The sequence below is a fragment of the Salmo salar genome, chromosome ssa24 (genome assembly GCF_905237065.1).
Source record: "Salmo salar chromosome ssa24, Ssal_v3.1, whole genome shotgun sequence".
NCBI lineage: Eukaryota > Metazoa > Chordata > Actinopteri > Salmoniformes > Salmonidae > Salmo > Salmo salar.
In genome coordinates this window covers 39,803,173-39,818,924 of record NC_059465.1, presented here as the reverse complement: position 1 = coordinate 39,818,924, position 15,752 = coordinate 39,803,173, and the positions used below count along the sequence as shown (strand labels likewise).

Genomic DNA, 15,752 nt, shown 5'->3' with positions numbered 1-15,752 from the left:
CACAGTGAATAAGGCCCGAGGAGGGGTGGTATATGGGCAATATACCACGGCTAAGGGCTGTTCTTAGGCAAGACGCAACGCAGAGTGCCTGGATACAGCCCTTAGCTGTGGTATATTGGCCATATACCACAAACCCCAGAGGTGCCTTATTGCTATTATAAACTGGTTACCAACGTAATTAGAGCAGTAAAAATAAATGTTTTGTCATACCCGTGGTATACGGTCTGATATATCACGGCTGTCAGCCAATCAGCATTCAGGGCTGGAACCACCCAGTTTATAATATAGTATTTATAGAGTAGGAGAGAGGAAGTGAGAGCAAAAGGTGGAGAGGACTTACATGCTGTAGTATTTTTTCATGGCGGTCCTCTCCTCCTTTTTCTCTCACTTCCTCTCTCCAGCTCTCTTGGGCCCACTGTAAGCCCAGTCTAGGACGATGGCCTTGTTTGGCCCATTATAATGTGTTCTGGCAGGCTGGAACAAATGCCATCAAGTGGCGAAGCTGAAGAGCCAAACACGCAAAGCTTGTCTCGCTCATGTTAAACAAACTGATTACATAAAGCACATTTGCATCTAAATGTGGCACTCTTAATCTAATTTTCACCAATGAACTAAACCAATGCTGTGATGTTAGTTGTGGCTTTTTACATTCTGGTTCTGCAGTTTAGTCAGCTACTCTCACCGCCCCACAATAATGACAGTGAATGACTGGATAAATCTGGAGTGCTTGGTGCGAAGGGATGCTCCTGTTAGTCAATCTAGCTGGCAGTTACATTTATTTTTGTTGGCTTTTAGAGGCAATTCTTTAGTGTATCCATTTTACATGAAGTTATTTTAGCCATAATCCGACAAAGAATTGTTCCATCTCAAGATTCAGACTGTATTTGTCTGCATATTTCTTAAGTCAATGACAAGTTTAAATACAGTCCCTTAACTAAAGTAGACCAATCATGTGAGAGATTCTGTTTACTAGAGTTGGATGTGGGAACAGAGAGTGTTTTAAGGGCCAAGACAGATGATAGGATGGGAGACTTTAGTAAGGACTTTGTACGGGAAGATCGTGTGTCCCATTTGGAAAAGATATAGAATAAGACTCTGTTCTACCTGGAACTTGTCAGTAAAATATCTGATAGCAAATACAAGATTCATAGAAGATTCTTGTAATATCTGACTTATATGGGTGGTTAACATTTAGACATAAGAGACATTGTGCATATATTAAATATAAAACCATACCAGAGACATGTAAGTTAAGCCTTCTGAGGTCAGTATACAGTACACACTCCAGTCAGTATACAGTACACGCTCCACGCTGAGGTCAGTATACAGTACACGCTCCATGCTGAGGTCAGTATACAGTACACGCTCCACACTGAGGTCAGTATACAGTACACACTCCAGTCAGTATACAGTACACGCTCCACGCTGAGGTCAGTATACAGTACACGCTCCATGCTGAGGTCAGTATACAGTACACGCTCCACACTGAGGTCAGTATACAGTACACACTCCAGTCAGTATACAGTACACGCTCCACGCTGAGGTCAGTATACAGTACACGCTCCATGCTGAGGTCAGTATACAGTACACACTCCAGTCAGTATACAGTACACGCTCCACGCTGAGGTCAGTATACAGTACACGCTCCACGCTGAGGTCAGTATACAGTACACGCTCCACGCTGAGGTCAGTATACAGTACACGCTACAGTCAGTATACAGTACACGCTCCACGCTGAGGTCAGTATACAGTACACGCTCCACGCTGAGGTCAGTATACAGTACACACTACAGTCAGTATACAGTACACGCTCCACGCTGAGGTCAGTATACAGTACACGCTACAGTCAGTATAGAGTACAAGCTACATGCTGAGGTCAGTATACAGTACACGCTCCACGCTGAGGTCAGTATACAGTACACGCTACAGTCAGTATATAGTACACACTACAGTCAGTACACAGTACACGCTACAGTCAGTACACAGTACACGCTAAACGCTGAGGTCAGTAAACAGCACATGCTCCATGCTGAGGTCAGTACACAGTACACGCTCCACACTACAGTCAGTATACAGTAAACGCTACATACGAAAGTCAAAGCACCTGTTGCATGTATTGTATAAAAAAACATACGAGAGACACACATTTCAAAGCTCTGGCATACCACTGTCTGACGTCATTAACGCATTGAAATTAGATTCTTGTTGAAAAAAGAAGCAAAGTCCGTCTCAAGGAGGAGAGTAGGAGAGGAGAGGAGGAGGAGTAGGAGGACGAGAGAGGAAAGAAGAGGAGGAGAGCAGAGAAGAGGAGTAGAGAAGAGGAGTAGGAAGAGGAGGAGAGTAGAGAAGAGGAGTAGGTAGAGGAGTAGGAAGAGGAGGAGAGTAGAGAAGAGGAGTAGGAAGAGGAGGAGAGTAGAGAAGTAGTCAGTGACAAATATCAAAGCTAAGCTTGGTTAAACCCCTGGATGGGAGACCAAAGGCATAGCTGTAGATAAATCAACTGTCCAGTAGGAGGTGCTGCCAACCCTAATCATGGAAACTCATTCCTGAAAATGTATATACAAATATTGTATTTTTATTATAGCAATTGTCATGTTTTTTTTATGTTGGCTTAAATAATAAAAAATTAAGGGCCCATCTTTATCTGGCATGAATGAGTCAATGTCTGCATCAAAAGACCTCAAAAAAGACCTGAAAAAAGGATAAAAAAAGGAAATGGAAAAAGAGATAGAGAAGATAAAAAGATAGAGGGGATAAAGAGAGGACAAGAGATGAGGATAAAGGGATATAGGGAATAAAGAGGATAACAATATAGAGGGAGTAAAGAGATAGATGGGATAAAGAGATAGAGGAAAGAGAGGATAACGAGAGAGGGGATAAAGAGAGGATAAAGAGAGAGAGATAGAGGGGATAAAGAGAGAGGATAGAGATGATAAAGAGATAGAGGGGATAAAGAGGATAAGAGAGAGAGATAGAGATGATAAAGAGAGAGAGGATAAAGAGAGGATCGAGGATAAAGAGAGGGGGGATAGAGATGATAAAGAGAGAGGGGATAGAGATGATAACGAGAGAGGGGATAAAGATAGGATAAAGAGAGAGAGATAGAGGGGATAAGGAGAGTTTAAGAGGATAAAGAGAGAGAGATAGAGAGGATAAAGAGAGAGGATAGAGCTGATAAAGAGAGAGAGAGGATAAAGAGAGAGAGGATAAAGAGAGGATAGAGGATAAAGAGAGAGGGGATAGAGGATAAAGCGAGAGGGGATAAAGAGAGAGATAGAGAGGATAAAGCGAGAGGATAGAGAGGATAAAGAGAGAGGATAGAGAGGATAAAGAGAGGGGATAGAGAGGATAAAGAGAGAGGGGATAAAGAGAGAGATAGAGGGGATAAAGAGAGTTTATAGAGGATAAAGAGAGAGAGATAGAGAGGATAAAGAGAGAGGATAGAGAGGCTAAAGAGATAGAGGGGATAAAGAGGATAAGAGAGAGGATAATGAGAAAGAGAGGATAAAGAGAGAGAGGATAACGAGAGGTAGAGATAGAGAGATAGAGATAGAGAGGGTAAAAAGAGGTTAACGAAATGATAGAGATATAGAGGATAAAGAGAGAATAGAGAGATAGAGGATAAAGAAAGTAGAGGTCGACCGATTAATCGGAATGGCCGATTAATTAGGGCCGATTTCAAGTTTTCATAACAATCGGGCATCTGTATTTTTGGCCACCGATTTGCCGATAAAAAAAAAAAATGTTTACACCTTTACTTAACTAGGCAAGTCAGATTAAGAACACATTGTTATTTTCAATGACGGTCTAGGAACAGTGGGTTAACTGCCTTGTTCAGGGGCAGAACAACAGATTTTTACCTTGTCACCTCGGGGATTCGTTTTTGCAACCTTCCGGTTACTAGTCCAACGCTCTAACCACCTGCCTTACATTGCACTCCACGAGGAGCCTGCATGGCAGGCTGACTACCTGTTACGTGAGTGCAGCAAGAAGCCAAGGTAAGTTGCTAGCTAGCATTAAACGTATCTTGTAAAAAACTATCAATCTTAGCATAATCACTAGTTAACTACACATGGTTGATGATATTACTAGTTTATCTAACGTGTCCTGTGGTGCATATAATCGATGCGGTGCCTGTTAATTTCTCATCGAATCACAGCCTACTTCGACAAACGGGTGATGATTTAACAAGCGCATTTGCGAAAAAAGCTCTGTCGTTGCACCAATGTACCTAACCATAAACATCAATGCCTTTCTTTAAAATCAATACACAAGTATATATTTTTAAACCTGCATATTTAGTTAATATTGCCTGCTAAGCAGTCAGGGTATATACAGCAGTTTGGGCCGCCTGGCTCATTGCGGACTGTGTGAAGTCCATTCATCCCTAACAAAGGCCGTAATTAATTTGCCCGAAATGTACATAATTATGACATAACATTGAAGGTTGTGCAATGTAACAGGAATATTTAGACTTAGGAATGCACCCCATTAGATAAAATACGGAACGGTTCCGTATTTCACTGAAATAATAAACGTTTCGTTTTCGAAATGATAGTTTCCGGATTCAACCATATTAACGACCAAAGGCTCGTATTTCTGTGTGTTATTATGTTATAATTAAGTCTATGATTTGATATTTGATAGAGCAGTCTGAGCGATGGTAGGCAGCAGCAGGCTCGTAAGCATTCATTCAAACATCACCTTTGTGCGTTTGCCAGCAGCTCTTCGCAATTCTCCAAGCATTGCGCTGTTTATGACTTCAAGCCTATCAACCCCCAAGATTAGGCTGGTGTAACCGATGTGAAATGGCTAGCTAGTTTGCCGGGTGCGCGCTAATAGCGTTTCAAACGTCACTCGCTCTGAGACTTGGAGTAGTTGTTCCCCTTGCTCTACATGGGTAACGCTGCTTCGAGGGTGGCTGTTGTCGATGTGTTCCTGGTTCGAGCCCAGGTAGGAGCGAGGAGAGGGACGGAAGCTATACTGTTACACTGGCAATACTAAAGTGCCTATAAGAACATCCAATAGTCAAAGGTATATGAAATACAAATCGTATAGAGAGAAATAGTCCTATAATTCCTATAATAACTACAACCTAAAACTTCTTACCTGGGAATATTGAAGACTCATGTTAAAAGGAACCACCAGCTTTCATATGTTCTCATGTTCTGAGCAAGGAACTTAAACGTTAGCTTTCTTACATGGCACATATTGCACTTTTACTTTCTTCTCCAACACTTTGTTTTTGCATTATTTAAACCAAATTGAACATGTTTCATTATTTATTTGAGGCTAAATTGATAGTATTTATGTATTATATTAAGTTAAAATAAGTGTCCAATCAGTATTGTTGTAATTGTCATTATTACAAATAAATAAATAAACTAACCGGCCGATTAATCGGCGCCAGATTTTTTTGGTCCTCCAATAATCGGTATCGGCATTGAAAAAGCATAATTGGTCGACCTCTAAAACAAAGGATAAAGAGATAGAGAGGATAAAGAAAGGATAAAGAGAGAGAGGATAAAGAGATAGAGGGGATAAAGAAAGGATAAAGAGAGAGAGGATAAAGAGATAGAGGGGATAAAGAAAGGATAAAGAGAGAGAGGATAAAGAGATAGAGGGGATAAAGAAAGGATAAAGAGATAGAGGATAAAGAGATAGAGGGGATAAAGAAAGGATAAAGAGAGGAAAACGCACAAAAAGCGCATGTGTGTGACAGGTAGAAAGAGAGAGCAAGGGATAAGACAGAGGGAGAGACAGATCGATGGAATCAAGTACCTCGAGAAAGTGTTTGAGAAAGCAAGTGAAAGGGGAGAATAGCATGGTGAATGGTAGCATCAGAATATCATGGTGAATGGTAGCATTAGAATAGCATGGTGAATGGTAGCATCAGAATATCATGGTGAATGGTAGCATTAGAATAGCATGGTGAATGGTAGCATCAGAATATCATGGTGAATGGTAACATCGGAATATCATGGTGAATGGTAGCATCAGAATATCATGGTGAATGGTAACATCAGAATATCATGGTGAATGGTAGCATCAGAATATCATGGTGAATGGTAACATCAGAATATCATGGTGAATGGTAGCATCAGAATATCATGGTGAATGGTAACATCAGAATATCATGGTGAATGGTAGCATCAGAATATCATGGTGAATGGTAGCATTAGAATAGCATGGTGAATGGTAGCATCAGAATATCACGGTGAATGGTAACATCAGAATAGCATGGTGAATGGTAGCATCAGAATATCATGGTGAATGGTAACATCAGAATAGCATGGTGAATGGTAGCATCAGAATATCATGGTGAATGGTAACTGCAGAATAGCATGGTGAATGGTAGCATCAGAATAGCATGGTGAATGGTAGCATCAGAATAGCATGGTGAACGGTAGCATTAGAATAGCATGGTGAACGGTAGCATCAGAATATCATGGTGAATGGTAGCATCAGAATAGCATGGTAAATGGTAGGATCAGAATAGCATGGTGAATGGTAGCATCAGAATAGCATGGTAAATGGTAGCATCAGAATAGCATGGTGAATGGTAGCATCAGAATATCATGGAGACTGGTAGCATCAGAATATCATGGAGAATGGTAGCATCAGAATATCATGGTGAATGGTCGCATCAGAATATCATGGTGAATGGTAACATCAGAATAGCATGGTGAATGGTAGCATCAGAATATCATGGTGAATGGTAACATCAGAATAGCATGGTGAATGGTAGCATCAGAATATCATGGTGAATGGTAACTGCAGAATAGCATGGTGAATGGTAGCATCAGAATAGCATGGTGAATGGTAGCATCAGAATAGCATGGTGAATGGTAGCATCAGAATAGCATGGTGAATGGTAGCATTAGAATAGCATGATGAATGGTAGCATCAGAATAGCATGGTGAACGGTAGCATTAGAATAGCATGGTGAACGGTAGCATCAGAATATCATGGTGAATGGTAGCATCAGAATAGCATGGTAAATGGTAGGATCAGAATAGCATGGTGAATGGTAGCATCAGAATAGCATGGTAAATGGTAGCATCAGAATAGCATGGTGAATGGTAGCATCAGAATAGCATGGTGAATGGTAGCATCAGAATATCATGGTGAATGGTAGCATCAGAATAGCATGGTGAATGGTAGCATCAGAATATCATGGAGATTGGTAGCATCAGAATATCATGGAGAATGGTAGCATCAGAATATCATGGTGAATGGTAGAATCAGAATATCATGGTGAATGGTAGCATCAGAATAGCATGGTGAATGGTAGCATCAGAATATCATGGAGACTGGTAGCATCAGAATATCATGGAGAATGGTAGCATCAGAATATCATGGTGAATGGTCGCATCAGAATATCATGGTGAATGGTAGCATCAGAATATCATGGAGACTGGTAGCATCAGAATATCATGGAGAATGGTAGCAGCAGAATAGCATGGTGAATGTTAGCATCGGAATAGCATGGTGAATGGTAACATCAGAATAGCATGGTGAATGGTAGCATCAGAATATCATGGTGAATGGTAGCATCAGAATAGCATGGTGAATGGTAGCATCAGAATAGCATGGTGAATGGTAGCATCAGAATATCATGGAGAATGGTAGCAGCAGAATAGCATGGTGAATGGTAGCATCAGAATATCATGGTGAATGGTAGCATCAGAATAGCATGGTGAATGGTAGCATCAGAATATCATGGAGAATGGTAGCAGCAGAATAGCATGGTGAATGGTAGCATCTAACAGCAGCGTGACTCTCCTACACATCTCCTCTCTCAACTGGGTCATTATCTCATTAAGACATTGATGATAATGATCACCCTCATTACCCTCTCGGCTTCACAGACGCTAATCTGGTGGGAAATGTCTCCCTGATTGCCACCACCTTAAACCCAAACATGACTTATAGACCCAGCCGTAACACACACACACACACACACACACACACACACACACACACACACACACACACACACACACACACACACACACACACACACACACACACACACACACACACACAGACCTCTCTCGTCAATTATGACTTATAGACCCAGCCGTAACACACACACACACACACACCCACACAGACCTCTCTCGTCAATTATGACTTATAGACCCAGCCGTCTCACACACACACACACACACACACACACACACACACACACACACACACACACACACACACACACACACACACACACACACACACACACAGAGACCTCTCTCGTCAATTATGACTTATAGACCCAGCCGTCTCTCACACACACACACACACACACACACACACACACACACACACACACACACACACACACACACACGCACACACACACACACTCACATGACTCTTTCGTCAATTATTAAAACACACTCGCACACTTATACAGATAGATTCCCTTTGAAACACAGAGACTCATAGACTCATAGACTCAGACACAATGTGCTACTTATGAAGGGACAGAGATACATATACCGACTGTACATTCACTCTAAAGAGGATACTAAACAACGTAGCCCCGCCGCTATATCTGTCAACGTAGCCACGCCGCTATATCTGTCAACGTAGCCCCGCCGCTATATCTGTCAACGTAGCCACGCCGCTATATCTGTCATAATAGCCACGCCGCTATATCTGTCAACGTAGCCACGCCGCTATGTCTGTCAACGTAGCCACACCGCTATATCTGTCAACGTAGCCACGCCGCTATATCTGTCAACGTAGCCACGCCGCTATATCTGTCAACGTAGCCACGCCGCTATATCTGTCAACGTAGCCACGCCTCTATATCTGTCAACGTAGCCACGCCGCTATATCTGTCAACGTAGCCACACAGCTATATCTGTCATAATAGCCACGCCGCTATATCTGTCAACGTAGCCACGCCGCTATATCTGTCAACGTAGCCACGCCGCTATATCTGTCAACGTAGCCACGCCGCTATATCTGTCAACATAGCCACGCCGCTATATCTGTCAACGTAGCCACGCCGCTATATCTGTCAACGTAGCCACGCCGCTATATCTGTCAACGTAGCCACGCCGCTATATCTGTCAACGTAGCCACGCCGCTATATCTGTCAACGTAGCCACGCCGCTATATCTGTCAACGTAGCCACGCCGCCTAATCTGTCAACATAGCCACGCCGCTATATCTGTCAACGTAGCCACGCCGCTATATCTGTCAACATAGCCACGCCGCTATATCTGTCATAAGTAGCCACGCCGCTATATCTGTCTAACGTAGCCACGCCGCTATATCTGTCAACGTAGCCACGCCGCTATATCTGTCAACGTAGCCACGCCGCTATATCTGTCAACATAGCCACGCCGCTATATCTGTCAACGTAGCCACGCCGCTATATCTGTCAACGTAGCCACGCCGCTATATCTGTCAACGTAGCCACGCCGCTATATCTGTCAACGTAGCCACGCCGCTATATCTGTCAACGTAGCCACGCCGCTATATCTGTCAACGTAGCCACGCCACTATATCTGTCAACATAGCCACGCTGCTATATCTGTCAACGTAGCCACGCCGCCTAATCTGTCAACATAGCCACGCCGCTATATCTGTCAACGTAGCCACGCCGCTTCTCTGTCAACATAGCCACGCCGCTATATCTGTCAACATAGCCACGTTGCTTTGTCTGTCAACATAGCCACGCCGCTTTCGCTGTCAAGAAGAATATTTGGATCCAGACTTCAAAGTCTGGATGTCAAGTCTGTAGACTGGGTGGTTGGGTGGGTGGGTGGAGGTGGGGAGGGGGGGTTGCCTAGCCCCCAGAGTGCTGAGCATGTCTCCCGTCAGATGGGCCTTTTCCCTAGAACAGACAAAGCTAACCTCCACAGGCACAGACTTGATCCATTTTTTCTCCTCCACCAAATCTGTGTTGTGTTGTGGTGTGTTGTGTGGTGTGGTGTGGTGTGGTGTGGTGTGGTGTGGTGTGGTGTGTGTGTGTATACACGGTTTAACTATACTTGTGATTATCAGAAATCCTCACTAGAATAGTAAACCAACTAAAATTCAGAGAAGTGAGGACATTTTGCTGGTCCTCACTTGTAAAAAGGCTCTTTTAGGCTTAGGGGTTTAGGGTTAGGGGTTTAGGGTTAGGGGTTTAGGGTTAGGAGTTTAGGGTTAGGGGTTTAGGGTTAGGGGTTTAGTCTTAGGGGTTTAGGGTTAGGGGTTTAGGGTTAGGGGTTTAGGGTTAGGGGTTTAGGGTTAGGGGTTTAGGCTTAGAAATAGGGTTAAGGTTAGAGTTCAACCTAAGGTTAGGGTTAGCGCTTAGGGAAAATAGGATTTTGAATGGAAATCAATATTTGGTCCCCAAAAAGTCCTGTGTGTGTGTGTTCACGGGTTCAATGCACTCAATGTAAATATGTGAATAAACAAGAGCAAACAACACAGCGTAATCAGAGATTTGCTGATTTGCCACCTTTACTGTAGACACGATGAATGATCCAACTGACTATTTCAGTGCACTGTGGGAAAAACTATATCTCTCCAGCCCGTTGCATTCCCTATTTCCGATCTGACAACAGAACCCTTCCAAGATAATACACTCCATTCCTTAAATGAAAGGGGAATTGTACAGTTATTCAGTAGAGCTTATTCACCAAATACTATAGAACGGGAATTACACTTGAGACTAAACAGACATGCCTTCACTCTCTCCGTAAACAGACATGCCTTCACTCTCTCCGTAAACAGACATGCCTTCACTCTCTCCGTAAACAGACATGCCTTCACTCTCTCTGTAAACAGACATGCCTTCACTCTCTCCGTAAACAGACATGCCTTCACTCTCTCCGTAAACAGACATGCCTTCACTCTCTCTGTAAACAGACATGCCTTCACTATCTCTGTAAACAGACATGCCTTCACTCTCTCCGTAAACAGACATGCCTTCACTCTCTCCGTAAACAGACATGCCTTCACTCTCTCTGTAAACAGACATGCCTTCACTATCTCTGTAAACAGACATCCCTTCACTCTCTCTGTAAACAGACATGCCTTCACTCTCTCCGTAAACAGACATGCCTTCACTCTCTCTGTAAACAGACATGCCTTCACTATCTCTGTAAACAGACATGCCTTCACTCTCTCTGTAAACAGACATGCCTTCACTCTCACCGTAAACAGACATGCCTTCACTCTCTCTGTAAACAGACATGCCTTCACTATCTCCGTAAACAGACATGCCTTCACTCTCTCCGTAAACAGACATGCCTTCACTATCTCCGTAAACAGACATGCCTTCACTATCTCCGTAAACAGACATGCCTTCACTATCTCCGTAAACAGACATGCCTTCACTATCTCCGTAAACAGACATGCCTTCACTATCTCCGTAAACAGACATGCCTTCACTCTCTCCGTAAACAGACATGCCTTCACTCTCTCTGTAAATGCGCCGGCGAGAGAGGAAAATAAGAGAATGTCTGTTCAGCTCCGCCCCGGAACATTTCCATGAATATGTAATATAGTCTGAGGCCTACAAATGTTTCATCCGTGAATTATCTCCATCGTACGGCTGCCTCTTGTACGACACACAGACACACACACATACACACACACACTTCTTAAAAGAACTGCACACCAGTATTGCAAAGTCTGCCCACTCTAGGTACCAGATGCATCACCTCAGTGGTACAGGTGCATTTCATGTCACACACTTAACATCATTAAAAAAAAATCTTAAAATAATATATAAAAGCAACAACAAGCCCAAACAAAGACTCTTCATTTTCTTCTATCCTTAATAAAAAATATGAAAAAAATACATAAATATTATGAGTGTTGTGGACATAAATTTGGGTCCCAATTTCAATATTGCTGTTTGAGAGACAAACGGGATATCCCCAAGAGTGGTCTGTGAGCTTCTCCTTCTTCCCCACAAATGATAAACACACACACACACACACACACACACACCACTGCATCCTCCTGGCATTTGTATTGCAGTAAAAGGGATCGGGGATAGCAGTGTTGCTTATTCCAGCTCTAAAGTTCATCGTGAAGGGCACAGTCTGTCCAACGCTGTTTTTAACAGGCACGCACTTTGCGCCTGTAAATGTTATGGGTTCACATTCCTTCACTTTGAAATGTTTCCATCCAATTTGTTGTCTAGAGTCTGGATTTATGATCTAACTACAGAAAGTAACAAGTGGTGTGTGTGTGTGTGTGATATTTTGGAGAATGAATAGCCCAGTTATACTTCTGTTGAGAAGTGCAAACATTTGACTAGTTAATCAAAGTCTGTGAGCTATTAGCAAATCTGAAGGAAAACAAATTAAGATAATCTTATCTTTGTCTTGTGTCAAATTATAGTACTATACACAATGGTGGTTCGTGGTTGTAAAACGTTGTTGAATAGCATTCAAACTCAATCAGTCCCTGTCCCCGGTCTAAATCAGGGGCTGACCTGGGACACCAGGTGGGTAAAACAGAAACCCAGCAGGCTCCGGACCTCGTAGGGTAAGAGTTGAATATCCATGCTGTATAGCATGAGAAAAAGCAAAGGCAACATCCAGTGACTGCCGAGGGCCGTACACGAGGTATACCAGCTCCTCCGGGAGACGACGCAGATCTCGTACGCAAACAGATGTATAATATAGCAAAGGAAGATAATAGGCCTACTGTTTAATGTGGAATGCATTGTGTCCGTTTTTTGTTTTTTTGTCGTTGATCTTTCACACAATTTATGGAGACAATTGCAGATATATAATATGCATTGACATTAGGATACCTACTGGATTCTGCAGATGCACATGGATTGTCTTTGATGGATAAACTAACAAATGTATGAAAAAAGCTGAATCCGTGTTATGCTGGTTAAAATCTAACCGAAACAGAAGGCAAGATAACTAATAACAATTGCAAAATTGGCTTTTACGCACGTTTTTGGTGTCTAATTCCTTTTCCAAACTACTATGCATTTGTGATTCAGGCAAAACCTTTTTTTTTACCAGCATCTCAAGCATTGACATTCACATTACTAAACTTAGATTCACATTTCAGTTCAGAGTGGTAGCCTAAATAAACGGGATTCACAGTGGGAACCGTGCGGCGACACGCTTGACTGAAGGCCTTTACCACAAATCAACGTGCAAGGTCAGCTTTCGTTTCCAGAACATTATCCGTTGGCCTTTGCTACTATTACATTATTGAAGCAGTGCTCCCATGCGCCCAATAAATACGATGTTATTTAACAGCAAAGGTGAAATGTGACCAAATTCCAGTGTGCATTGTTGTGGTCTACTACACGCATGGCCTTTTCCAAGTGCCAAGGGAGCGACTACAGTGATGTTGATAGGCCTAGGTCAGACTAATAAAAAACTATGGGCTTGAGTTAACCAGGCTGTTCTTCTAGCGTGTTAATAAACCGGTACTCCACCACAGCTGTTCAGAGTCCAATTCTGTTGCTCCAGTTACTTTTCAAAGCCGGGACAAAGGCTGTCCTACACTCTGGTCTCTCCATCGCACAACTGTCAACGGTCTGAGCCATTTACCGTGCACAAGTCACACATTTTGTACAGTTGTGACAAATTAAACGCAATCAATATACGGCCTGTGGTCCAGTGGGAATTAATTTATGTACGTAAACTATCCCTCAAAACGATAACAATCCGTCATGTGATTTAGTAAGCAATGCAGAGCAACATTTGTGTCACACAATTGTCCGTAGGCTAATCATTGACGCCGGTCATGAAATAGTTCTCTCTCTGGCAAACTAAATAACGGTCCAATTATTTTGCCAATTTATCAATGACGATTGTAGGCTTTTTAAAATGTATTTTATATGGGAGTTCACTGCTTAAAAAAACAACGTGAGAAAATAGCATACGACGCATGGCCAATGTTCATGCTAAATTTTGTGACTTAAAAAGAAGAGAATAAACGCTCTTAACCCAAACCAATGTAACAGAAAAATCCACAGTGATTTGTCATGGGCCTATTTGAATTGGTTTTAAATAGGCCTAAAATGAAATGTTCCTTTTGAAATAATTGGGTGTTCTGGACATATCCTGTGTTTCACGTCCCCGGTGTAGGTTACATTATATTATGATCATCATTTATACACACACACACACACACACACACACACACACACACACACACACACACACACACACACACACACACTATTCTGAATCAACAGGAGTCAAGTAAAGTTTTTTTAAATACTGTAAAAGTACATGTACATCTTCAAATGATTCCCCAATATGTTAATAATATGACATGTAAATAGGCTATCAAATACATAAATAATTAGAGCCTATGGGGTGCACGCAAATGACAGGGCGCAGTTGTGGAATAAATAGCTGCCATACAATTGTAATTCATTTTGTGTAAATCGTGAAAACAGTGCATATGTAGACTAACTTATTCTAGAATAAAAGTTTTCCTCTATGGGTTCTTACCTTTCCAAAGAAAAGTCAAAAGAAGCATTGAATGAACCAGAGACGCGTCTCGCATTGCAATCCGTAATGTGTCCATGTTGACGAAGTATTCTCTGCTCGAACTGTTCACATGAAGCGATGTAATTACTTGTTCTGATGCAAAATATTAATGTCCCATTAGTGTCATAATCTCGGTTTAAATGCACTCCTTTTGTCCCGTGTAGCCTATTTAACTGCACCCGTGTCGACAGTTATACTAAAAACCTTGTCCTCAAAAATGCAACGCATTCCGATTCAACTGGCTACATCCCAAAACTGGTAGAAGCCCGTAGCCAGTGTTCCGACTGCACTCCTTTTCCCAACCCTTTTCCGTTAGCTTTCTGATATTCACCCTTTTCCCGAAAGTTTAAAAACAAGCGGCGAGTACTGTTCAAACTCAGTGCAAGCTTTTCAGTGATCCACGTTGATTAAATCCACCCTTCCAGGGAAATAGCTTAAAAGCTCCTAGTTGTTCTGGACCGGTTCGACCCCGTCGGCGACGTTCCACCCTCGCTTCTGTGCGGCTGCGCTCCAGCTCTCATCCCTCGTATCTCTTGTATCTGAGATTAAACTTCAAGTGTGTACTTTCTGCCGTGTGGAAGAGAGGACAGAGAAGGATAGAATTGATGCTTCTACAAGATGCGAGGGACAGTTTAGAGGCGGGATGATAGTGACACATTGGTGAGCCAATAGTTGGTTTTCGAGGAAGCAGGTGAAGGAGGATGCAGGGTCGGCGACAGCCAATCAAATGTTCCAAATGTTCCCCAAACAAATAGAACTGGAATGTGAGGACATTATCACGCGTAATGGGACTCGAAAAAAGGAGAGATCTATGCCGCTTTCCTCATGTCTATAATACACACTGGAGTGAGTTTAGACAGATAAAAAAAACAATAATATATATATAATGAGTTCATTAAATATCAAATATTGATGTTTAATATTGTTAGGCTTTTATTCTGATAAACGTGGGCGTGTGGTAGATAAACTGTGTCTGATGCAAGCGAAACTTTTAAGTAGGCTATAGTCTTAGGCTGCCGTGTTTACAAGAACAGTAAAACTGTCGTCGATTATTCATGCCTAAGACACTGTAACACCTGTTTACAGTGTAATCGATAGATGCATCTATCAGCTGATTGCATGCGGCTGCTTGTACAATAAAATATGTGATACTCTACTGTAGCCTACTCTACTATTCCCTTGATGAAACTGATACACGTTCAATTAAAGGACACGGGCAAAATAAAATTAAAATATTATTTTGTTCCTAGACTCGGACTATAT

At 42.3% G+C, this 15,752-nt stretch overlaps 1 protein-coding gene across 2 annotated transcripts in view; it reads right to left on the bottom strand.

The window, feature by feature from the left end:
* The window catches only part of LOC106585906 (transmembrane protein 132C), a 497,731-nt gene extending 482,604 nt beyond the window's left edge, over nucleotides 1–15,127 (bottom strand). For both annotated transcript variants that reach the window (XR_006761888.1, XM_045707191.1), the window contains exon 1: nucleotides 14,451–15,127. Coding sequence is in view for 1 of the 2 variants with exons in the window: in XM_045707191.1 (XP_045563147.1) it covers nucleotides 14,451–14,526 (76 nt within the window). In the remaining variant the exon portion in view is untranslated. The remainder of the gene's footprint in view (nucleotides 1–14,450) is intronic.
* Nucleotides 15,128–15,752: the final 625 nt, after the last annotated feature.